The sequence below is a fragment of the Streptopelia decaocto genome, assembly GCF_964273445.1.
Source record: "Streptopelia decaocto genome assembly, chromosome: 22".
NCBI classification, from domain to species: Eukaryota; Metazoa; Chordata; class Aves; order Columbiformes; family Columbidae; genus Streptopelia; species Streptopelia decaocto.
Window position 1 is genome coordinate 4,950,381 of NC_138677.1, and position 23,068 is coordinate 4,973,448.

The 23,068-nt window shown below is 68.1% G+C and overlaps 4 protein-coding genes across 8 annotated transcripts; 3 read left to right on the plus strand and 1 right to left on the minus strand.

Moving 5' to 3' along the window:
- Window positions 1–677: 677 nt before the first annotated feature.
- TCAP (titin-cap) lies at window positions 678–2,321 on the plus strand. Its single transcript, XM_082071211.1, has 2 exons — window positions 678–863; window positions 1,678–2,321. The coding sequence occupies exons 1-2, from the start codon at window positions 715–717 to the stop codon at window positions 1,934–1,936; spliced, it is 408 nt and encodes a 135-aa protein (XP_081927337.1). The 5' UTR covers window positions 678–714; the 3' UTR covers window positions 1,937–2,321.
- A 72-nt stretch (window positions 2,322–2,393) lies between these two features.
- Window positions 2,394–6,326, plus strand: PNMT (phenylethanolamine N-methyltransferase). Its single transcript, XM_082071210.1, has 3 exons — window positions 2,394–3,848; window positions 4,497–4,704; window positions 5,691–6,326. Exons 1-3 carry the CDS (start codon window positions 3,608–3,610, stop codon window positions 6,124–6,126), a joined length of 885 nt encoding a protein of 294 aa, XP_081927336.1. The 5' UTR covers window positions 2,394–3,607; the 3' UTR covers window positions 6,127–6,326.
- A 1,040-nt stretch (window positions 6,327–7,366) lies between these two features.
- PGAP3 (post-GPI attachment to proteins phospholipase 3) lies at window positions 7,367–11,021 on the minus strand. 3 transcript variants are annotated; one of them, XM_082071011.1, is made up of 8 exons: window positions 10,790–11,021; window positions 9,939–10,036; window positions 9,705–9,857; window positions 9,231–9,293; window positions 9,054–9,115; window positions 8,839–8,975; window positions 8,553–8,751; window positions 7,367–7,995 (listed from the first exon to the last, which is right to left on the minus strand). In XM_082071011.1, exons 1-8 carry the CDS (start codon window positions 10,992–10,994, stop codon window positions 7,932–7,934), a joined length of 981 nt encoding a protein of 326 aa, XP_081927137.1. In that variant the 5' UTR covers window positions 10,995–11,021; the 3' UTR covers window positions 7,367–7,931. The 3 variants fall into 3 exon arrangements, with proteins under 3 accessions (XP_081927137.1, XP_081927136.1, XP_081927138.1); XM_082071010.1 differs by having other exon boundaries at window positions 9,054–9,130; XM_082071012.1 differs by lacking the exon at window positions 9,939–10,036 and having other exon boundaries at window positions 9,705–9,827.
- Window positions 11,022–12,177: 1,156 nt separating this feature from the next.
- On the plus strand, window positions 12,178–23,061 carry ERBB2 (erb-b2 receptor tyrosine kinase 2). 3 transcript variants are annotated; one of them, XM_082070793.1, is made up of 27 exons: window positions 12,178–12,344; window positions 14,972–15,123; window positions 15,208–15,394; window positions 15,983–16,120; window positions 16,214–16,282; window positions 16,774–16,886; window positions 16,966–17,107; window positions 17,182–17,298; window positions 17,485–17,611; window positions 17,688–17,761; window positions 17,846–17,936; window positions 18,018–18,217; window positions 18,890–19,022; window positions 19,123–19,213; window positions 19,298–19,458; window positions 19,541–19,588; window positions 19,686–19,824; window positions 19,909–20,031; window positions 20,106–20,204; window positions 20,284–20,469; window positions 20,546–20,701; window positions 21,038–21,113; window positions 21,189–21,335; window positions 21,426–21,523; window positions 21,598–21,768; window positions 21,930–22,203; window positions 22,284–23,061. In XM_082070793.1, exons 1-27 carry the CDS (start codon window positions 12,269–12,271, stop codon window positions 22,610–22,612), a joined length of 3,717 nt encoding a protein of 1,238 aa, XP_081926919.1. In that variant the 5' UTR covers window positions 12,178–12,268; the 3' UTR covers window positions 22,613–23,061. The 3 variants fall into 3 exon arrangements, with proteins under 3 accessions (XP_081926919.1, XP_081926918.1, XP_081926920.1); XM_082070794.1 differs by having other exon boundaries at window positions 12,283–12,344; window positions 14,901–15,123; XM_082070792.1 differs by having other exon boundaries at window positions 19,123–19,458.
- The last annotated feature ends 7 nt before the right edge of the window (window positions 23,062–23,068 follow it).

Here is a 23,068-nt window from a genome sequence, read left to right on the forward strand (position 1 = left end):
TTGTCCCCCCTGCAATGGGACCACCACAGTTGTGGGGTGACATCTTGGGGGGGGTGGGGCTGGAGCCCCGTGTCCCCTCAGGGAAGCTGTGACAGCCACGTGAGCCCCGGCCTGTGACACCCGGTGAGTGTCCGTCTGTCCGCAGCCCCCATCTGTCCGCCCCACAAATAGCCTGGCCGGGGGGACCCTGTGACCAGCCCCCCCCCCAAGACACGCCAGAATGGGACCCCAATGGCCCTTTGTGGGCAGCGGCGGGGCCACGGTGGGCCGAGTGACGTGGGGTGGCAGGGCCACCATGGGCCGGGTGACACGGGGCAGCGGGGCCACTGTGGGTGGGTGACACAGGGTGACGTGGCCACCGCGCTGGCAGTGCCACCCGTGAAGCCGTTAACGCCTCCGGGGTCCGTCGCTGCTGTTGGGGACCGGTGCCAGTGCCTGGGGGGGGACAGGGAAAGGCCAAACGTGCCCTGGGCCAGCGCCAGGGGGTCCTGCCCGTGTCCCCACGGCCGGGGGGGGGACACACAACCCCGTGGTTGCCACCGCAGCGCGCCAAGTCACCAGCGGACACACAGCGCTGACACGTGTCCCCAATGCCACCCCCCGAGGAGGCTCCTGGCACCTTCCCGGCCCCTCGGTGCCAGCGACACGTCCCAAAATAGCCCCGGCGGGGGGATATAAGCGGGTTTGTCCCGTCGGGGGGGACGGGGCGGCAGGATGGTGGGGGACAGCGTGGTGCTGCGCAGCGGGGGGCGGCTGGCGGGCGCTCGCCTGGGCTGCCACGTGCGCGAGGAAGACTCGGGGCGGCGCGAGACCTTCAGCGCCGAGTGGCTGGACCTGGAGCTCAGCACCCGGCCCGAGGAGGGGTGAGGGGCACCCATGGGTGTGTGTGGGGGTTCCTTGGGGTGCTGCGGACGTGGGTGCCCAAGGGTTTGGGGTTTTCAAGGGGGTATTGGGGCTGTGGGGGGTGTTTCATGGGTCACGATGGGGCTGTGGGGGGTTTCTGGGGTCCCTATGGGGTTGGGGAGGGGGTTCCAAAGGTCCCAATGGGGCTTTGTTGGCGGGGTCCAGGGTTTCTGGGGTCCCCAAGGACATGGGGCTCTTGGATTCTCTGTGGTCCCCATGGGGTTGGGGAGGGGGTTCCAAAGGTCCCAGTGGGGCTATGGGGGGGGGTGTCCAGGGTTTCTGGGGTCCCCAAGGGGATTAGGGTTTGGGCTCTGGGATTCTCTGTGGTCCCCATGGGGCTGTGGGGGTCTCCAAAGGTCCCAATGGGGCTATGGGGCATGTGGGGGGCTGCAGGGTTTCTGAGGCCCCATGGGTCTGGGGGGAGCCCCAGGGTTCTTTGGGGTCCACATGGGTCTTCGGGGGGAGCTCTGGGATTCTTTGGGGTCCCCGTGGGGCTGTGGGGGCGATGCAAAGGTCCCGATGGCGCTATGCGCGATGTGGGGGGCTGCGGGGTTTCTGGGGTCCCCATGGGGTTGGGGGTGGCTCCAGGACTCCCCGTGGGACTGGTGAGCCTGTGGGTGTCCCTAGTGGGGACATGGCACCTCTGAGGGGTGGGTGTGGCATGGGGGTCCCCAGTGGTGCCCACGGCATGGGGTGACCCCAGTGGGGCAGAGCAGGACACGGGGCTCCCCATGGGGTGCTGGGGACCCCCCAGTGACCCCCCCAATCGCGCAGGTGGTGCCGGCGGGAGGTGGACACGCGGCACCGGGAGACGCTGGAGCATCGCGGGGAGACACGGGTGCTGGAGCAGCGATCGCCCTGGGGGCTGCTCCGCCTGGGGTGCCTGGGGACCCCGGGGAGCCCCATCACCCAGCACCTCCTGCCCTACGCCCGCACCCTCCCCCTGCCCCTCTTCGCCCCCCCGGACCTGCGTGGGGCCAAACTCGCCCGCACCCTCTCCCGCTCCCTGTCCCACGAAGCCCAGAGGGGCTGAGGGTGATGGGGGCCGGGGGGGTTTCAGGGTGGGGGGCAGGAGGATGATGCTGGGGGGCGGCTGGGGGGCCCGGACGCCTGGGTCCACTCAGCCGCCCCGAAGAGGCAGCGCAGGAGTGTGGGGGCAGGTGGGGGTGGGGGTCTTGCTCGCATGGGACCCCCACCCTGTGCGGGGTGTCGCAGAGGCCGGAGGGGACATGGGGGTCCTGGCAGCACTGGGGTTCACTCGATTTCCCTGGCGAAGAGAAGGGGGCGCAAGGATGGGGAGCGCTGAAACCCCTCCGGGCCAAACGGGGCCCTGGGGGGGCTGTGGAGGGATGGGGGGGCTGCGGGGTTGTACAAACGATGGGCTTTGTACAGCAATAAAATGCCCAGCCTGCTTTTTACTTTTGTTTTTAGGGGGGGAGGAGAGAGAGGGGTGCGGGGCCCCCGTGAGCTGGGGAGGGGGCAGGATTTGTGGGGAGAGGGACCTTGCTGGGAATGGGGGAACTGAGGCACAAGCTCTTGCGGCAGCGGGAGGGACCCAGGCGACCGGCGGGGGTTCAGCTTTGGGGTTTTGGGGGGGTTTAAACTTCTGCTTATGTAACCGTGCCCCCGGTGCCAGCCCAGCCGTGCCAGGCTCCGCGCGGCCCCCGCGCCAGCGCCCAGATTAGCTGTTCCCGCCGGGACGGATCCTGCTGTCCCTGGGCCACCGCCAGGCCCTGTCCCCTCCCTGCGCCAGTCCCCAACCCGTCTGCATCCCATCTGCATCCCGTCCCCATCCCTGTCCCATCCATCCCATCCCATCTGCATCCCGTCCCCATCCCTGTCCCATCCCATCCCCATCCCTGTTCCATCCCATCTGCATCCCGTCCCCATCCCTGTCCTCATCCCTGTCCCAATCCCATCCCATCCCCACCCCATCCCTGTCCCATCCCATCCCATCCCCATCCCATCCCCATCCTGTCCCCATCCCTGTCCCAATCCCATCCCCATCCCTGTCCCCATCCCATCCCCATCCCTGTCCCATTCCATCCCCATCCCTGTTACCCATTTCGTCCCCATCCCTGTCCCCATCCCATCACATTCTGTCCCCATTCCTGTTACCCATTTCGTCCCCACCCCGTCCCCAAGCCATCCCCATCCCATTCCCATCCCTGTCCCCAATCTCGTTCCCATCCCTGTTCCCCATTTCACCCCCATCCCTGTCCCAATTCCATCCCCATCCCGTCCCCATTCCGTCCCCCTCTCATCCCCTTCTCCCCCTGCTCTCTGTCCTCCTGCAGCTCTGGAACACGTGGGATTTGGGCACTTTAATCCCCCCCTCCCCAAAAAATCCATAAGCGGGTCCCATCCTGCCCCTTATCCCAAGGAGCTGGGAGCACTGGGAGCTCTGCTGAGCTCCAGCACCCTCATCTCACTGGTGACGGAGGAACCGGAGGGCGCCCCATCCCAATCCCATCCCGGGGGACATTCCCCTGGGACACTCATTGCGGGGTGGTGGGGGGGGGGGTGTCCCAACCAGGACACCCACATCTGGAGATGGGGGGCGGGGGGGCGGGGCAAAAGCTTCAGGCCGCAGGAGCCAGGATTCCCGTCCCCCCCATTTCGAGGAGGACGGAACATCGTCGCTCATCTCCGGCGTCCAGCCGCGTCCCCCCGGGCGCCGGCGCTAACCGGGTTACCGCGATGGATGGCACCGGCCCCACGCTCGGCGCGGCCCCCCCGCCCGGCCGGGTATAAAGCGGCCGCTGCCGCCGCCGCCGCCGCCGCCCTCGCCATGAGCAGCTTGGCCGCCCTCCGCGAGGGCTACGAGCGCTTCGACCCCCGCGCCTACCTGCGCAACAACTACCTGCCCCCCCGCGCCGACTTCTCCTCCGAGGAGTTCGTGGTGCCCTGGAAGCTGCGATGTCTGGCCGAGACCTTCGCCAGCGGTCAGGGGGAAACTGAGGCACGGGGGGAAACTGAGGCACGAGGGGGAGCTGAGGCACGGGGGGAACTGAGGCACGGGGGGGGAGACTGATGCACAGGGGGGGACTGAGGCACGGGGGGAAACTGAGGCACGGGGGGGTAACTGAGGCATGGGGGGAAACTGAGGCACGGGGGGAAACTGAGGCACGGGGGGAACTGAGGCACGGGGGGGTAACTGTGGCATGGGGGGGGACTGAGGCACAGGGGGGGACTGAGGCACAGGGGGGAAACTGAGGCACGGGGGGGAACTGAGGCACGGGGGGAAACTGAGGCATGGGGGGGAAACTGAGGCACGAGGGGGGAAACTGAGGCACGGGGGGAACTGAGGCACGGGGGGAACTGAGGCACGGGGGGGAACTGAGGCACAGGGGGAACTGAGGCACGGGGGGAAACTGAGGCACAAGGGGGAACTGAGGCACAAGGGGGAACTGAGGCACGGGGGGAACTGAGGCACGGGGGGAAACTGAGGCACAGGGTGGGAGACCCCTCGGCACCTACCCATCTGCCACCTCTCAACCCGGGTGGGGCCCTCTTGGTTGTCCCTGTCCCCCCTGCCGGTGCCTGGCTCATTGTGGGGACACCCCCCTCCGTGTGTCCCCCCCCAACGCCAGGTGAGATCCGGGGGCGCACGCTGATCGACGTGGGTTCGGGTCCCACCATCTACCAGCTGCTGAGCGCCTGCGACCACTTCGAGGAGATCGTGGCCACCGACTACCTGGCGGTGAACCGGGAGGAGCTGGGGCGCTGGGCGCGGGGGGACCCCGGCACCTTCGACTGGACCCCCTTCATCCGCCACGTCTGCAAGATCGAGGGGCGCGGGTAGGGCTGGGGACACGGGGACAGCGGGACGGGGGACCCTGGTGGGAGCCCTGCGGTGTCACAGCCACGTGGCCCTGGGGACATTGGGGTGATCGCTATAGGACGGTGTCCCCGAATCCTCAGATAGTGCCCCAAAATCCCCACCGTTCCACAGCCTCATGTCCCTGCAGCCACAGGGCTGATCCCTGCAGGATCGTGTCCCCAGATCCCGTGGGATCACAGCCCCACATCCCTGAGGATGCTGGGTTGATCTCTATAGGATCGTGTTCCCAGATCCCGTGGGATCACAGCCCCACATCCCTGAGGATGCTGGGTTGATCTCTATAGGATCGTGTTCCCAGATCCCATGGGATCACAGCCTCATGTCCCCACAGATGCTGGTCTGTTCCTGCAGGATCCTGGCCCTGTGTCTGTGGAGAGAAGTTGATCCCTCCAGGATCCTGTCCCCATGTCCCTGTGGATGTTGATTGATCCTTGTGGGATCATGTCCCTATGTCCCTAGAAATGCTGGGCTGATCTCTGCGGGATCTTGTCCCTATGTCCCTGTGGATATGAGTTGATCTTGTCCCCACGTCCTTGTGAATGTGGGTTGATCCTTGCGGGATCCCGCCCCCATGTCCCTGTGAGTGCTGGGTTCATCTCTGCGGGATATTGTCCCTATGGATATTGGTTGATCCTTGCGAGATCCTGCCCCATGTCCCTGTGGATGTGGGTTGATCTCTGCGCGATATTGTCCCCATGCCCCGTGGGTGCTGCGTTGATCTCTGTGGGATATTGTCCCCATGTCCCTGTGGATGTGGGTTGATCTCTGCGCGATATTGTCCCCATGTCCCTGTGGGTGTGGGTTGATCTCTGTGGGATATTGTCCCCATGTCCCTGTGGGTGTGGGTTGATCTCTGCGCGATATTGTCCCCACGCCCCGTGGGTGCTGATCCCCCCGCACCCCGCCCCACACCCCTCATCCCACGGCCCCCCCATCCCCGCAGGGAGCCGTGGCAGGAGAAGCAGCGCCGGCTGCGCCAGCGCCTGCGCCGGATCCTGCCCATCGACGTGCACCAGCCGGACCCCCTGGGCGCCCCCCTGCACCCCAAAGCCGACGCCATCGTCTCGGCCTTTTGCCTGGAGGCCGTGAGCCCCGACCGCGCGGCCTTCGCGCGGGCCCTGGCGCACGTGGTGTCGCTGCTGCGCCCGGGCGGCCACGCGCTGCTGCTGGGGGCGCTGGGCGAGTCGTTCTACGTGGCGGGGGCCGCGGCGCTGCCGGTGGTGCCGCTGGCGGAGCAGGACGTGCGGGCGGCGCTGGGGGCCGCGGGGCTGGCGCTGCGCGACTTCCGCTCGTACGCCATGCCGCCCGCCCTGCGCACCGGCGTGGACGACGTGGACGGCGTGTTCTTCGCCCACGCGCAGAAGGCGCTGGAAGGATGAGGGGGCACCCCCTCCCCACCCCCCCCCCCAAAAATAGGGGTACCCCCCCCAGACACCCAAACAGGGACATCTCCCCTAAGAGGAAGCGCCCCCTAAGGATGGACACCCCCCCAAATAGGGATATGCCCACTAAGAGGGACACCCCCCATCCCAAACAAGGACCACTCCCTAAAGAAGGGCAGACCCCCCAAGAGGGAAACCCCCAAACAGGGACACCCCCAAACAGGGACACCCCCCAAAAGGGACCACCCCCTAAAGAGGGAACCCCTCCCCAAGAGGGACACCCCCAAATAGGGACACCCCCAAACAGGGACCACCCCCTAAAGAGGGAGCCCCTCCCAAAGAGGGACACCCCCAAACAGGGACACCCCCAAACAGGGACCACCCCCCAAGGATGGACACCCCCCAAAACAGGGATATCCCCACAAAGAGGGACCACCCCCTAAAGAAGGGCAGTCCCCACAAGAGGGGCACCCCCAAACAAGGACACCCCCAAACAGGGACACCCCCAAACAGGGATCCACCCCCTAAAGAGGGAACCCCTCCCAAAGAGGGACACCCCCAAAGATGGACATCTCCTAAAGAAGGGCAACCCCCTGCAAATAGGGACCCCTCCCCAAACAGGGACACCCAACCCAGACAGGGACCACCCCCCAAAGACTGACATACCCCCCCAAAGAGGGACACCCCCCCACCCCCCCAAAGGACCACACCCTAAAAATAGTCATTCCCCCAAACAGGGACCGGCCCCCCCTCAAAGAGGGACCATCCCCTAATGAAGGGCAGCCCCCCAAAGAGAAACCCCCCCGAAACAGGACACTCCCCAAAGAGGGACCATTCCCTAATGAAGGACAGCCCCCAAAAAGTGACACCCCCCCAAAAGAGGGAGCTCCCCCAAAGAAGGACCCCTCAAAAAGGGACACCCCGCCTGGGGACCCCCCCCCACCGTCACCCCAAGATTTTGTGCCACCAAGCCCCGGTGTCCCCACGATGTCCCCAATAAAGCCTGAGCTGCACGGCACAGCCTGGCAGTGACGTGGGGGGTGGGCACCCACAGATCCTGGTGGGGGCCATGGACTGGGGGGGCTGCGATGGGGGCTCAGGATGGGGCGGGGGGTGCACATGGATATGGGGCACGGGGGTTGGTTTGGTGTGCACCATGGGGGGGGGGCACATGATGTGAGAGCAGGGTGGGAAATGGGGTACAGGGTAAACATGGGGGGCCACAACATGGGGGGGGACAGGCAGGCGATACCCAGATCAAACAGCTTTATTCACACCCCAAAACACACCCAGGCAAGGGGGGGCAGGGGGCACATCCCCGGGGGGGTCACAGCCCCTCTGGCGGGGAGGGGGGGCCACCCCCAGCCCCAAGGCACCTCCAGCCCCACACACACACCCCCTGCAAAATCCAGGGGGTCCAACCCCCCCCACTCTGTGCACACAGCCCCCCCCCCCGCCACCCACGTCCCCCCGTGTCCCCGCGGCTCGGGGGGGGGCACCATTGCCACCTCGCGGCTGCCGCGCTCCACGGCAGGGACAGCTCAGCACCGACACGGGGGGGAAACGGGGGGGGGTGGCTCAGCTTCCCCCACCCCCCCCCAACCCGCGGGGGGGGACCCGGCCCCCCCACACCCCAGGGAGGGGAGATGGGGGCACGGGGCGGGGGATGCAGAGAGAACATCAAACCTCAGAAGGCAACGGGGGGAAGGAGATTGTGAGTGAGGGGGACAAGGGGGGGGTCACTTGGCACCGGGCAGGACCGCGGGGGGGGGCGAAGGGCTGTGCGACCCCCCCCGGCAGCTCTAGTCCACTTTGCAGAGCTCGGCCTTGGCCTTGAGGAGGTAGAGGCTGTCGTCCGTCAGGAAACTGGGGGGGGGAAGGATGAGGGCTGGGGGGGGCCGGGGGGACCCCAGTTCTGCAGCCCGACCCCTGGGGAGCAGGGTCCCCCCAGCACCCCCATTTCAAGATGGGGGGGCACTGAGTGTCCCATAGGCAAGAGTGGGATCCCCCCTACCCCAGCACCCCATGGGACAAGGGGGGGCACTCAGCATCCCATGGACCAAAGGAGGACCCTTAGCACCCCAATTTCAAGAGGGGGGGCACTGTGGATAAAAGTGGGGTCACCAGCACCTCAGTTTTAAGAGAGGAGCACTGAGAACCCCGTGGAGGAAAGGGGGGACCCTTAGCACCCCAATTTCAAGAGGGGGGGCACTGGGGACAAAAAGGGGGCTCACCAGCACCCTCATTTCAAGCGTGGGACTCCCACCCTCCCCATGGGAAACAGAGAGACCCCAAAACCCGAACTGAAACTATAGGAAAGCCTGGCGTGCCTGGCGCTCCTACCATAAAAGTGGCACCCCCCAGCACCCTTATTTTAAGCCAAGCCCCTATTTTAAGGGCGGGGGGGGGGGGGGCGCACCAACCTGTAGAAGAGGACGTTGAGGGGGATGGTGCCGATGTGCCAGAGCGCGTGGGCGTCCAGCACCCAAAACAACGGGGGGAAGTCGAGGAGCTCGAGCAGCGCCAGCGCCTGCAGCAGCAGCACCACGGCCGCGCACTTCCAGCCGTGCGGCAGCCGCGTCCGCGCGCACCAGCGCAGCCACCACGCCACGTTCAGCAGCCCTCGGGGACGCCAAAAACAGCGGGGTTACCGGGGGGGGGCACCCCAAAGAGGGTATGAACCCCCCAACCCCGGCGATGGCTTCTCACCGATGGCCGCGTTCGCTGCCATGTTGTAGCCGTAGTCGAAGCGGACGAGGGTCAGGTAGGAGATGTGGGCGGCGAGGATGAGGAGGAGGAAGGCTCTGAGGATGCTGATTAAGGCCGGGCGCTGCAGCCCCAGCGTCCTGCGAGGAAGAGGAGGAGGAGGAAGGAGGGCGCTGGTTGTCACCGCCGGCGGCCCCGGTGTCCCCGCCGTCACCCACCTGACGCCGCAGAGGTACACGGAGTGCAGGACGACAGCCGAGGCGCAGAAATAGTCCAGTTTCTGCAGGATTTGGGGCTGGGTGAGACAGGGGGGTCCGGCACACGGTCCCCCCCAAACGCCGAGCAGGACCCCGGCATGGGTTTGGGGACAGAAGGTGACAAAGGCCACCCCTCACCTCCGTCACAGCCGTGTCCCTCGTGTGGAAAACGGTGGACCAGAACCAGGCGTTTAAGGAGACCTGGGGAGACAGAAAAACCCGAAATGTGGGGGACACACACACAGGCTGCGCAGCCCCCCCATGCCAGCTGAGTGTCACCTCCCTGCCAGGCGAGGTGACATGGCATGTCCCAAACCATCAGGCTCGTTAGGGAAGATGAGCACCCTGAAAATTGGTGCCGCTGGCCAGAGAGTGGGGTTTGCTAATTAATTCAATGAATTAATTACATTAAAAACCCTCAAGACCCCACGCTCGGGCAGAGGACACCCCCCAAGTCCCCTTGTCACCCCTGTGATGTGGGGAGAGCCCTGTGACCACGGGGGCTGCGAGGAGACCCCCAAATGAGAATGTGGGTGCAGCAGAGCCCCCCTGGGGAGGGGAAAAGAGGAAAAACAAGGGGAGAAAGGGGGGAAAAGGGGGTTCAGGGCTCACCCAGGCGAAGGCGACGCAGGTGGGGTACATGGGGGACGCGGGGGGGACGGTGGCTTTGTAGCGCAGCAGCATGACGAAGCCGGCCAGGCCGTTGAGGAAGGAGGCGAAGGCGGAGGCCGGTTCCTGGAAGAAGAGGAACCGCCAGAACGGCCACTGCAACGGAGAGCGGAGTTGGGGGGGGTCAATAGGGGACCCCAGTCCCCTCCCGGTGCGTCCCAGCGCCTCCCCGCTCACCTTGCCGTGGAACTGGGGCACCCTGTGGCCGCCCTGCACGTAGAGCCGCACCGTCAGCCACATGCACTCGTACTTGCAGTCGTCGCGGCAGGTCCAGCCTGTGGCCGGGGGGGGAGCGGTGGGAGGGGGGCGGCTGCTGGGCCCCCCAGTCCCTCCCAGTATGGACCATCAGGCTGTGTGGTCAGACCGCTACAGGTACTGGGAGCGCCAGGATGCAGTTGGGGTGATGGGGAGCTGGGGGGGGGGACATTCTGTGTGGCTGGGGGTCCGCTGCTGTGCTGGGGACAGGTAGGACACCCAGACCTTCCTCCAGTGACTCCCAGTACAGCCCAGTGTCCCCTCCCGAATGGTCCAGTGACCCACTAAACGACTCGACATAGGCTAGCACCTCCCCCAGCAAAACCCAGTGTCTCCCAGTACAGCCCAGCACCGCCCAGCCTGGCCGCAGACAGCCCCAGTGCTTCCCAGCGCCGCCCCAGTCCATCCCAGTGCTTCCCAGCGCCGCCCCAGTCCATCCCAGTGACCCCCAGCACAGAACAATAATGGCCCAGTGCCTCTCAGTACGGCCCAGCACCCCCCAGCCAGGCCACAGCACAGCCCAGCTGCTCCCCAGTCCATCCCAGCGCTCCCTAATCCATCCCAGTCCATCCCAGCGCTCCCCAGTCCCTCCCAGTGCCAGATCCCGTCCGCACGATCCAGCCCCGCCCGCCCAGGCAGCCGCTGCGGGGGCGTGGCCTCCGTAGAGGGCGTGGCCCACGGAGTAGGCGCGGTCTCATCTTGGGGGCGTGGCCCGCCAGCCGTATGGGCGTGGCCCGGAGCGGCAGCCAATGGGCGCGAGGCGGGGGCGGTACCTGTCAGGCCCATGTAGAGCGGCTGGCGGGCGCGGAAGTGCCGCAGCGCCGCCCCCGAGCAGTTCTGCCGCTCGCAACGGCCCAGGCACTCCCGGTACAGCGGCTCCCGGTCACCCTGCGAGCCCCGGGCCGGGCCTGGCGCCGTCGCTGCCCCGAGCAGCAGCAACAACGCGGCCCGAGCCGCGCTGCCGCCGCCGGCCGCCATCGCCGCCCGGCCCGCCCCCTTCACTTCCGGCCCGCCCCGGAAACGGGGGAACGGCGCGGGGCACTGTGGGATATAACGCCTTCTTGGTCCACTGGGATGCTGGGATACGGTCCCCGGGGCGGGAGGCTCATGGGATACATCCCCCCCATGGGCGCCTTCTACGGGGGCTCATGGGATACACCCCCCACCCGTGTACAGTGTCCCGCGGGGGGGTGGGGACCCCGGCTCCCCGTGGTCTCGGGGCCGGGCTGGGGCCAGCACAGCTTCGGCTGCCCCTCCCTCCGGCCACGCGGGAGCCGGGCGGGGCCCGTGGGGCGAGGCCCCCGGGGTGGCCGCGGTCCCTCGGGGTGCCCATGGCTGGGGACGGGGCGGACGTGTCCCCCCCGTGCCCCCCCCGGGGTGGCCGCTGTGCTGCCTCAGGGTGGGGGTGACGGGCTGGCTCCTGTCCCCATGGAGCCGTCACTCCCGGGCACACGGGGGTTCCCGCTGCCCCAGCATTGGGGCTCCTTCCCCAGCTCGTCCCTGGGGGGCTGCGGGTGACATGTGTGAGAACAGGGGATGGGGACATGCTGGGGACAGCCTGCCCCATGTGGGGTGCTATCCCGGTTCTCCTTGGCTGGGGGTTTCGGGTGGGTCCCCATTGCTGTCTGTGACCACCCCCGAGGACCCGTGTCCCCATGTCCCCCCCTGCGCACCCAGGGCAGCAAAGTGTCTTGTGCCCAGGGTGGGGGACAGACCGCAGCTCCAGGCCACCTCATTGGGGACCCATCGTGTGCTGCTGGGGTGTCCCGCACCCCGGGACTGCCCCCCACACGCACCCCTGGGATTATCCTCCTGTCCCCAAACCCAGGAGGGGCATTACTGTCCCCTTCCCCTGCACGGGTGACACTCACAGCCCCAGCGGGGCAGGTGAGGGACAAGGACGGGGCTTTTCTCCCCGCCGTGACGCCTCCGCACCCCCAACCCTGCAGCCGCTGCAGCCCCCCCGGGGTGCGGGACCCCGACACCACCGGCTCGGGGAGCGTCCCGCACCGGGACGGGTTCGCTGTCCCCCGGGGGCGCGGGGGTCCCGATGCTCCCGGTGCAGCGGGGGCGGCGGGAGCGCGCGCGGGAATGGCGGGGGGGGGGGCGGGCGCGCCCTCCCCCGGGGCCGGGAGCGCGCGGCGCGGCCCCGCCAGGCGGAGCCCGGGAGCGGCGGGAGGCGGCGGCTCCGCACCGCAAACTTTCCCGGAGCGGCCGGCGGGGGCCATGGGCCGCGGCCCGCGCTGAGCACCATGATCCCCGCCGGACGCTGCCTCTGCGCCGGGCTCCTGCTCGCCGCCCTCTGCGGCCCCCCCGCCGCCGCCGAAGGTGGGTCCGACCGCACCGGGACAGGGACCGGGACCGGGGGGGGTCACCGGGGAGCGGGGGGACACCGGGGAGCGAAGGGACAGCGGGAACAGGGAGGACACCGGGCCGCAGGAGCGGCCCCCCCGGGGGCGGCGGGACTTTGTGCAAAGTTTTGCACGGGAGCGACCCACACCGAGGGCACCGGGGGAGCACCGGGGGGGACCGGGAGGGCACCGGGGAGCACCGGGGGGGCAGTAAGCTGAGGGTCCGGCGTGCACGGGGTCTCCTCGGTTGAAAGTGACGGGACCTCCCCGATTCCTATCCCTCCCGGTGCCCCCTCGGTCCCCCCCGGTTGTCCCGCACCGCGATCGCCTGCAGGGACTGGGGGGCCGGACTGGGCTGGACTGGGAGGCGCTGGGCCGGACGGCGCTGCCCTGCCCGCTCTGCCCCGGCCCCCCCAGGCGGGACGAGCCCCGGGTCCGCTGCCCCGGGCGGAGTTTGGGGAACCCGGTACCGCCCCGAGGAGCGGGGACCCCCCCCGGGCTGCAGCCAGCGCTCCGGTAACTCCTGGGGAAGCAGGGCCGGGGGTGGGCACCCCAAATTCCCGGGGTTCCCTTCCCGGCACCACCGGGAAGTTTCGGGGTGCAGGGCAGGGAGCCGCGGGGTGCCGGGCAGGAGCGGGTGGGTGGCTGGGTGGGTGCGTCCCCGTCGCTCCCATCCACATTCTCGACGTGCCGCACCCTGCCCAGCCCGGAGAGCGGCCGGGAGGGAGCGGGGAGCAGCCCGGGCAGGAGCGCTGGCCCCGGGCCTCGGCGGGGACACGGCTGGCAGGGGACAAGGACGGGGGGGGTGGCCCCGCGGTGGCCACCAGCATCCCCAGAAGAGGCTGGCAGGGGGACAAGGACGGGGGTGGTGGCCCCAAGGTGGCCACCAGAAGTGGCTCGCGGGGTTTGAGACCCGCGTTGTGGGGGCAGGTCCGGCACCGGGGGCGTTTTGGGAAGCAAATGCCTGGTGGGGATGAGCGATGCGGGGTTGTGGGGCAGGGACATGGGGACCTGCAGGGTTGTGGGGCAGGGACATGGGGACCTGCAGGGTTGTGGGGCAGGGACATGGGGACATGCAGGGTCCCCTCTGCTCCTGGCACCCCATGGCTTGCCCTGCTCAGAGGGTCCGTGCCTGAGGAGCTCCCAGCTCTGCGTTGGGGACACACTGGTGTGTCCCCATGTCCCCAGTGCCGTCCCTTGGGCCGGATCCTTGTGTTGGCCGGGAGGGGATGAGCGGCAGCCCCAGCTTGGTGACAACCAGGGCCAGTGCAGCCCTGTGGGCACATGGCCGGTGGCTCTGCCAGACCCCTCGGTGGCCACCTGCGGGCAGACGGGACATTCCGCGGTGGCGCTGCCCACAGGGACAGGTCACTGCCTGCCCTCCAGGTGCCCGGCTGGGGACCAGGGGCAGCCGGCAGGTCCGGGATCCCACCAGGATCCATCCCCGCTCCCGTCCCACCTGCCCTTCGCCCGGCATGGCCAGCACCCCCTGCCCGTGCCGTGGGGCAGACCTTGAGCTTTGGCCGCTCGCTGCGATGCCACCGTTTCCTCCTGGGGGGACCCTCCGTTGTGCAGCCAAAGCCACCGCAGTGGGCTGAGAGCTGAACCCCAAATTTGGGGAGCACCCCAGCCGTGCCCGGGGGTCTCCGTGGCTCGGTGGCCCTGCAGCGGGCAGAGGAGGCGGCCGGCAGCCACGAGGCCGTGCAGGCAGCTGCCGGCACCAGGGGCTGTCACTCAGCCGCGGGGCGGCCGGTGGCCCCTCCAGCCAGGCACAGGGATGCCAAACCCGGGTGGAGGACACAGAATGGCTGCCTGACCCCCGTGTACCCCGCTGTCCCCTTGTCCCATGCGCAGGGGGGGGATGGCGGTGGCACCAGGGCGGTGGCAGGGGGGGTGTCGGAGCGGAGCTGGGGTGCCGGGGTCTGTGGGGGCCGCGGGCGCGCCGGGGCTGGGCCGTGCCCGCCAGCCCTGCGTCACCGCTGCTCCCCAAACACGCCCGACCTGAAAAGGCGGTTCCTGCCGGGAGCGGGCGGCCGGGGGCCCCGGTGCCACCCATGGCCGTGACTCACCCGCCCAACACGGGGCCCAGGGCGGGCTCCCGCACCCCAAACCCGTCCCCCGACACCCCGGGGATGGTCCCCTGGCCAGAAACCCCCCGTGGGACGGGGCCAGCCGGGCTCCGGCAGCCGCCACCGCTCAACAATCGGGTCTTGTCTCGGCACGGCCCCCCCGCCGGCGTGGGCAGAGCATTCCTGCCCGCGGCCCCCGCCGCGGCCCCCGGCGCGGGGCACCCGAGGGGGGGTTTGCAGCAAGATCTGGGTTTGCAGGTCCCAGCTCAGCCCCCGACACCCACCGCGGGGACGGGGTGACACCGGCGTCCCTCGTGCGGGGGGCCGGGTGCCAAAGCGGGAGCAGTTTTGCCGCGTGCCGGGGCGGGAGATCCAGGAAACCCATCGGAAGCTGTTGGGAGATAATCATCCATCTATCTCCGGATCCGCGGCGTTTCCTGCGGACGCCGGTGGTGCCACCGCAGGGTCACTTTCCCGCGGGGGCGAGGATGAAGGGGACGGGACCCCCGGCTGAGCTCCCGCTGTGTCCCCGCAGTCTGCACGGGGACCGACATGAAGCTGCTGCGTCCCTCCAGCCCCGAGAGCCACTACGAGACCCTGCGGCACCTCTACCAGGGCTGCCAGGTGGTGCAGGGCAACCTGGAGCTCACCTACCTGCCCCCCGACGCCGACACCGCCTTCCTCAAGGTGCGCAAAGGAGGGAAACCCCCCCCCGGGGTGGGGCACGGCGGGGGTCTGGCTGTGCCCCTCACAGTGTCCCCTTGTCCCCAGGACATCAAGGAGGTGCAGGGCTACGTGCTGATCGCGGAGAACCAAGTGAGCGGGTTGGAGCTGCAGAACCTGCGCATCATCCGGGGGACGCAGCTGTTCCAGGAGCGTTACGCCCTGGCCGTGGTGGGCAACGCCGGCCCTGCCGGCACGCCGGGGCTGCGCCAGCTCGGCATGAGGCACCTCACAGGTCAGGGACACCCTCCCCGGGTGGGGGCTCCTGCCGGGGGGTGCTGGGGGGGCTGCGGGTCCCTGCCCGGGGTGCTGGTCCCCAACAGTTCCTGCCTGGAGCGCTGGGTCCCTGCCTAGGGCTGGGTGTCCCCACGGGGCTGTAGGTCTCTCCAATCCATGGCTGGGTGTCCCCATGGGGTTGCAGGTCCCCATCCAGGGCTGGGTGTCCCCACGGGGCTGTAGGTCTCCCCAATCCATGGCTGGGTGTCCCCATGGGGTTGCAGGTCCCCATCCAGGGCTGGGTGTCCCCATGGGGCTGCATGTCCCCCCATCCATGCCTGAGTGTCCCCATGGGGCAACAGGTGCCCCCAGGCCATAGCTGGGTGTCCCCATGGGGTGGCAGGTCCTTATCTGGGACTAGGCATCCCCACGGGGCTGTATGACCCCCCCATTCACAGCTGGGTGTCCCCATGGGGTGGCAGGTTCCCCCAATCCATGGCTGGGTGTCCCCATGGGGTGGCAGATCCCCCCTGTTCACAGCCGGGTGTCCCATGAGGCTGCAGCCCCCCCCTCCCCATGCTGACCCCCCGTACCTGTCCCTGCACAGAGATCCTGAAGGGGGGGGTGCGCATCGAGGGGAACCCCCAGCTCTGCTTCCAGGAGACCATCCTGTGGGCCGACATCTTCCACCGGCACAACGAGCTCCGTGGCGAGACCCTCGTGGAGAGCGCCCGCAGCCGCAGCTGTGAGCACCCGGGGGGGCTGGGGGGCGGGTTGGACCCAGGGAGGGGGTTCGGGGGGTTGCCAGCCCCCCCTGCCATCACCCCCCTCTCCGCAGGTCCCGATTGCCGGGCGCTGTGTCCCGATGGGCGCTGCTGGGGCGAGGGGCCGCAGGATTGCCAGACGCGTGAGTGCAGACACCTCTGCCCCCCCCGGCACCCCCAAACCCTGCCGGCCCCTCCAAAGTCTCTGGGGACCCCCCCTCCCTCTGCATGTCCCTGCCCCATTGACCCCAACTCACCACCTCACCACCCCAGGGACCCCCTTGCCTCCCCAGTCTCCCCATGGGCTCCCCAGAATCCTTGCTCTGAGGACACCCCCCAAATCCCTGTCCCATTGTCACCTAAATCCTGCCCCCAGAGACCCCCTGGACCTCCTGCTTCCCCCCCGCAGCTCCCCAGCATCCCTGCTCTGGAACCCCCCCACCTACTCCCCCTTATCTGACCCATTGCCACCCAAATCCTCACCCTGCTTGGGGCTCCCCTCACCCCCTGTAAACCCCTTCCCTGGGAATGCACCTACAGCCCATCCCGGGCACATCCCCTGGGGAGGAGGGGGGAGGCATTTGTGGGGTCCTCGTCCCCATAGCACATCTCTGTCCCCGCGTCCCCCACGCAGTGACCAACAGCATCTGCCACGGCTGCCCGCGCTGCAAGGGCACGAAGCCGACGGATTGCTGCCACGAGCAGTGCGCCGCGGGCTGCACCGGCCCCAAGCACTCCGACTGCCTGGTGAGCGCTGGGGACACCGGGGGGACCCGCGGGGACACGGCCCGGGAGGTGACATCCACCGCTGTCCCCCCCAACCCAGGCCTGCTTGAACTTCAACCGGAGCGGGATCTGTGAGCTGCACTGTCCCCCCCTCGTCATCTACAACTCGGACACCTTCGAGTCGGTGCCCAACCGCGACGGGCGCTACACCTTCGGTGCCAGCTGCGTCAGCCAGTGTCCCTGTGCGTGTGGGGGCAGCGGGGGGGACGTGCTGCTGAGCCACCGCGGCCCTGACCCCCTCCTCACCCCCCCCCAGATAACTACCTGGCGACGGAGGTGGGATCCTGCACCCTCGTGTGTCCCCAGAACAGCCAAGAGGTGACGGTCAACAACGTCCAGAAGTGCGAGAAGTGCAGCAAACCCTGCCCGGAGGGTGAGCAGCCCCCCTTGGCACCTGGGGGGGCCCTGGGGTGTGCTGGCCATGTCCTAAGGGGGGTCCTTGGGGTGCTGGCCAAGCGCTTTGGGGGTCCCTGCATGGCTGGGGAGGCAGGAGCAGTGAGTGTTTTTGGGGGAGCGGGGGTCCCGGCGGAGCCCCCCAGCCCTGCCGTGCCCCCCGCAGTGTGCTACGGGCTGGGGGTGGATTTCCTGAAGGGCGTCCGCGCCGTCAACGCCTCCAACATCCAGCACTTCAACGGCTGCACCAAGATTTTTGGCAGCCTGGCCTTCCTGCCCGAGACCTTCACTGGGTAAGGACCCCCCCACAAGCCCACAGGTGGCCCCCGGGACCCCCACCCCCTCCAACCTCCCTCCTGTCCCCGGCAGAGACCCCAGCACCAACACACCCCCCCTGGACCCCAAACTGCTGCGGATCTTCGAGAGCCTGGAGGAGCTGACAGGTGAGAGCGGAGGGAGCCGGGGGGCTGTGAATGGGGCTGGGGGGGGACACAAGGGCGGTGACAGTGACACTCATCTCCCCACAGGTTTCCTCTACATCGCCGCCTGGCCCCCTGGCATGTCAGACCTGGGCGTCTTCCAAAACCTGCGGGTGATCCGGGGCCGAGTGTTGCACAAGTGAGCGGGGTTGTGGACACGGTGGGGGCCGTGGGGACGTTTTGGGGGTGTCTTGGTGCTCACCCGGCGCTGTCTCGGCAGCGGCGCCTACTCGCTGACGCTGCAGGACCTGGGGGTGCGGGCGCTGGGGCTGCGCGCCCTGCGGGAGATCAGCAGCGGGATGGTCCTCGTCCACCACAACCCCCAGCTCTGCTTCCTGCAGAAGGTGCCCTGGGACAGCATCTTCCGCAACCCCCGGCAGCGCCTCTTCCAGACCCACAACAAACCCCCCGAGCAGTGCGGTAGGTGGCACCCGCGCTGGGGGGAATGGGGTCGGGGGGAGCTGGTGGATCCCCCCATGGTGCTTGTAGAGAATGTCCTGGGCGCTGGGGAGGCCAAACCATGGATCCTGGGGTCACTTTGGGCCAAGGAAGCCCTTGAGGTGCTGGAGCGAGTGGAGAGAAGGGAGCGGAGCTGGTGAGGGGCTGGAGCACAAGGGTGATGGAGCGGCTGAGGGAGCTGGGGGGTTCAGCTGGAGAACAGGAGCTGAGGGGAGACCTTCTGATCTCTGAACTGCCTGAAAGGAGCTTGGAGCCAGGGGGGTCGGGCTCTGCTCCCCAGGAACAAGCGCCAGGAGCAGAGGAAACGGCCTCAAGTTGCACCAGGGGAGGTTGAGGTTGGATCTGGGGAACAATTTCTTCCCCAAAGGGCTGTGGGGCATTGGAACAGGCTGCCCAGGGCAGTGCTGGAGTCACCATCCCTGGAGGGCTGGACAGACGGACATGAGGTTCTCAGGACATGGGGCAGTGACAACGCTGGGTTATGGTTGGACTCGATGATCCTGAGGGTCTTTTCCAAGCAAAATGATCTTGTGATCCTATGAAACCTTCTGAGGGTGCACTCTGTGCCACCGTCTGTGTCATTGACATGTATGTCTCGGTCGTTGTCACCTACGTCTGTGTGTCCCCCCCCAGAAAGCGAGGGGCTGGTCTGCTCCCCGCTCTGCGCCCACGGCCACTGCTGGGGCCCCGGCCCGACTCAGTGTGTCAGCTGCCAGCGGTTCCTGCGGGGACAGGAGTGCGTCGCCTCCTGCAACATCCTGAACGGGTGAGCAGGGAGCCCGGGGACGGCGGGCAGAGCCCCCCACACCACGGGGGCTCCGGGACCCCCATCCCTGCGCCCGCCCCACGCTCCCTTCTCCCCGCAGCGCCGTCCGTGAACACGCCAACGGGACGCGGTGCCTGCCCTGTCACCCTGAGTGCCAGCCCCAGAACGGCACCGAGACCTGCTTCGGCTCTGTGAGGACACGGGGGGACGGAGGGGGGTTTGGGGGCGGCCCCGGACGCCTGGGTCCCTCACCCCCCCGCCGTGTCCCCCCGCAGGAGGCGGACCAGTGCGTGGCGTGTGCCCACTACAAGGACGCGCAGCAGTGCGTGCGGCGCTGTCCCAGCGGGGTGAAGGCGGACGCCTCTTTTGTCCCCGTCTGGAAGTACCCGGACGAGGACGGTGTCTGCCAGCTCTGCCCCACCAACTGCACCCACTCGTGAGTCGGGTTTGGGGGAGGAACAGAGAAAGAGGGGGTCCCAGGGGGATGCTGACATGGGGGATGTTGTTGTGTCCCCAAGGTGCACGATCCGGGATGAGGACGGGTGTCCCGTGGATCAAAAACCGAGGTACGAGCGCCCTGTGCCACCCTGACCCCCCCTGCCTCGGGGTGCTGGGGGGCTCCCCCAGCAGGGACCCCCACCCCGGTCACCTCCTGTCCCCCAGCCAGGTGACATCCATCATCGCCGGCGTGGTGGGGGCTCTGCTGGTCGTCGTCCTCCTGCTCATCACCGTCATCTGCGTCAAGCGCCGGCGGCAGCAGGAGCGCAAACACGCCATGCGGCGCCTGCTGCAGGAGACCGAGGTGGGGACATGGGAACCCCCGGTGCTGGGGGGGGTCAGGAGCGCGGCTCTGGTTCCCCCTCACCCACTCGTGTGTGTCCCGCAGCTGGTGGAGCCGCTGACGCCCAGCGGGGCCCTCCCCAACCAGGCGCAGATGCGGATCCTCAAGGAGACGGAGCTCAAGAAAGTCAAAGTTTTGGGCTCCGGTGCTTTTGGCACCGTCTATAAGGTGTGTGGGCGTTTCACCAGCGGGGTGGGGACATCCCTGCTCTGCCCCCCTCACTTATATCCCCCCATTCCTAGGGCATCTGGATCCCTGACGGCGAGAGCGTGAAGATCCCGGTGGCCATCAAGGTCTTGCGGGAGAACACGTCACCCAAAGCCAACAAGGAGATTTTGGACGTGAGTGTTCTGGCGGTGCCGGGGGGCGAGCGGTGGCCCCCCTGCCCAGCCTGACGGGCCCCTTTTCCCCCCCCGCCAGGAGGCCTACGTGATGGCGGGGGTGGGCAGCCCCTACGTGTCGCGGCTGCTGGGCATCTGCCTGACGTCCACGGTGCAGCTGGTGACGCAGCTGATGCCCTACGGCTGCCTCCTGGACTACGTGCGCGAGAACAAGGACCACATCGGCTCCCAGGACCTGCTCAACTGGTGTGTGCAGATCGCCAAGGTAGGACACGGGCTCCAGGGGGACACAGGGGGGACCCTGGGGGACGCGGGGCCGGGCTGATGTGCGCTGTCCCCAGGGGATGAGTTACCTGGAGGAGGTGCGGCTGGTGCACCGGGACTTGGCTGCTCGCAATGTCCTCGTCAAGAGCCCCAACCACGTCAAGATCACCGACTTTGGGCTGGCCCGGCTGCTCGACATCGATGAGACCGAGTACCACGCTGACGGCGGCAAGGTGGGGCTGGGGAGGTGGGGACCGCGCTGCTTCCCCCTGGGACAGCCAGACCCCCCCAGTCCTGCCCATAGAATCATCAAATCGTTTTGGTTGGAAAAGCCCCTTAAAATTGCGTCCAACCGCTCCCCCAGCCCCGGCACTGCCCCATGTCCTGAGAACCTCGTGTCCGTCTGTCCAACCCTCCAGGGATGGTGACTCCAGCACTGCTCCGGGCAGCCTGTTCCAATGCCCCACAGCCCTTTGGGGAACAAATCATTCCCAGTTTCCAATCTAAACCTCCCTGGCACAACTTGAGGCCATTTCCCCTCATCCTTCTCTCTGTCTGCCCTGTCCCAGGTCCCCATCAAGTGGATGGCACTGGAATCCATCCTGCGCCGGCGCTTCACGCACCAGAGCGACGTCTGGAGCTACGGTACGTCAGGGTGACCCCGGCCCCGGGCTGGCAGGGGACCTGGGGCACCGCTCACCCCTGTCCCTGTCCCCACAGGTGTCACCGTGTGGGAGCTGATGACATTTGGGGCGAAACCCTACGACGGGATCCCCGCTCGGGAGATCCCGGATCTGCTGGAGAAGGGCGAGCGGCTGCCGCAGCCGCCCATCTGCACCATCGACGTCTACATGATCATGGTGAAATGTACGGGGAGGGGGACAAGGACATGGGGCTGTGGTGGCACCTTGCCCCTCCCAGACCTGACATCACCCGGTTCTCACCCCCCGCCCCCAGGCTGGATGATCGACTCTGAGTGCCGACCCAAATTTCGGGAGCTGGTCACCGAGTTCTCCCGCATGGCCCGTGACCCCCAGCGCTTCGTCGTCATCCAGGTACGCGGCTCCCTGGGGGTCCTGCCCCCCCAGCAGCACCCCGGGGGGGGCACTAACCACTCACACCCCCCTAGAATGACCTGGCGGGGCTGCCGGGCTCCATGGACAGCACGTTCTACCGCGCGCTGCTGGAGGAGGAGGACATGGGGGACCTGGTTGACGCCGAGGAGTACCTGGTCCCTCACCAGGGCTTCTTCAGCGCCGAGAGCTCCAGCGCCTACCGCAGCCGCATCTCCTCCACGCGGGTAGGTGGGGGGCAAGGGGGAGCCCCCTCTTTGCTGCCAGCGGTGACCCTAGTGCTGGCGGGGGGGGAATGTGAGGTGTAAATCCCCACCACGGGCACCGGGATGGGTCCCTGGGTGTGGGGTGCCAGCGCCTGACTCAGTGCCCCCCATCCTGTCTCCAGAGCACGGCGGAAACCCCAGCTGATGCAGAGGAGGGTGAAGGTTTGGCCGCCTTCCCCTTCCCCTCCCCGGGGCTGGCGGAGGGGCCAGAGGGTCCCGTGCTGGAGCCACCAGAGGAGGACGGGGGGAGCAAGGGGGTCCCGCAGAGCGGGGGGGCGCGGGAGCCCGGCTCCCTGCCCCGCTACAGCGAGGATCCCACAGCGCTGGCGGCCGAGGACGGGGAGAGCCTGGACCCCGAGGGTGTCACCCCCCCGGCCCCCCGCACCGCCATGCCAGGTAGGGAGGGGACAAGGGGGACCCTGCATGGGGGGGCAGCAAGCCCGTGGCGGTCCCTACCGTGTCCCTTGTCCCTGCAGAGTACGTGAACCAGGCTGCGGAGCGGCGGTCACCCCCCCGGCACCCCTGCGTGCCCCCGTCCCCGCCGGACAAGCCCAAGGGACACCAGGGGAAGAACGGGCTCATCAAGGACACCAAGAACCCCTTCGCTGGGCCCTTTGGCCACGCTGTGGAGAACCCTGAGTACCTGGCCCCCCCCGGGCCCTTCAGCCAGGCCTTCGACAACCCCTACTACTGGAACCAGGACCCCCCCAAACCCGGCGGCCCCGAGGGCGGCCCCGGCACGACGCCCACGGCCGAGAACCCCGAATACCTGGGCCTGGCCGGCCCTGACAATGCGGCCGCGTAGGGCTGGGGACAGACCCCCCCACTTCGCCAAGGCAGCTTGGGGGGGATGGCACGGCGAGCTATGGGGCTGTCCCCTCTGCCCGGTGGCTAACGCCACGCAGTCACACCAGCCGCCGAGCACCCAGGACGCTGTGGGACACTCATGGGGACAGGAGAGTCCCCCTTTGTGCCAGGCATTGCTTTGGGGACCCCCATGCTGCGCTGAGCCTGGGGACACACAGCCCATCGCCGTCACCCCGAAGGCTCCGATGCCGCCACCACCCCCCTCTCCAAGCTGTCCCTGTCCCTTGCCGCCCCCCATACCGGCGCCCCCGCCGCGCTGGGACACACGGACTTGCACTGAGAGCGGACGGACGCCAGACGCGCGTCGCAGCTCCTCCCGGATTCTTTTGAAGCCGACTGTACCGCACCGAGATGTATATTTGATAATTGTACATTGTTTTTTTATTACTCCCTT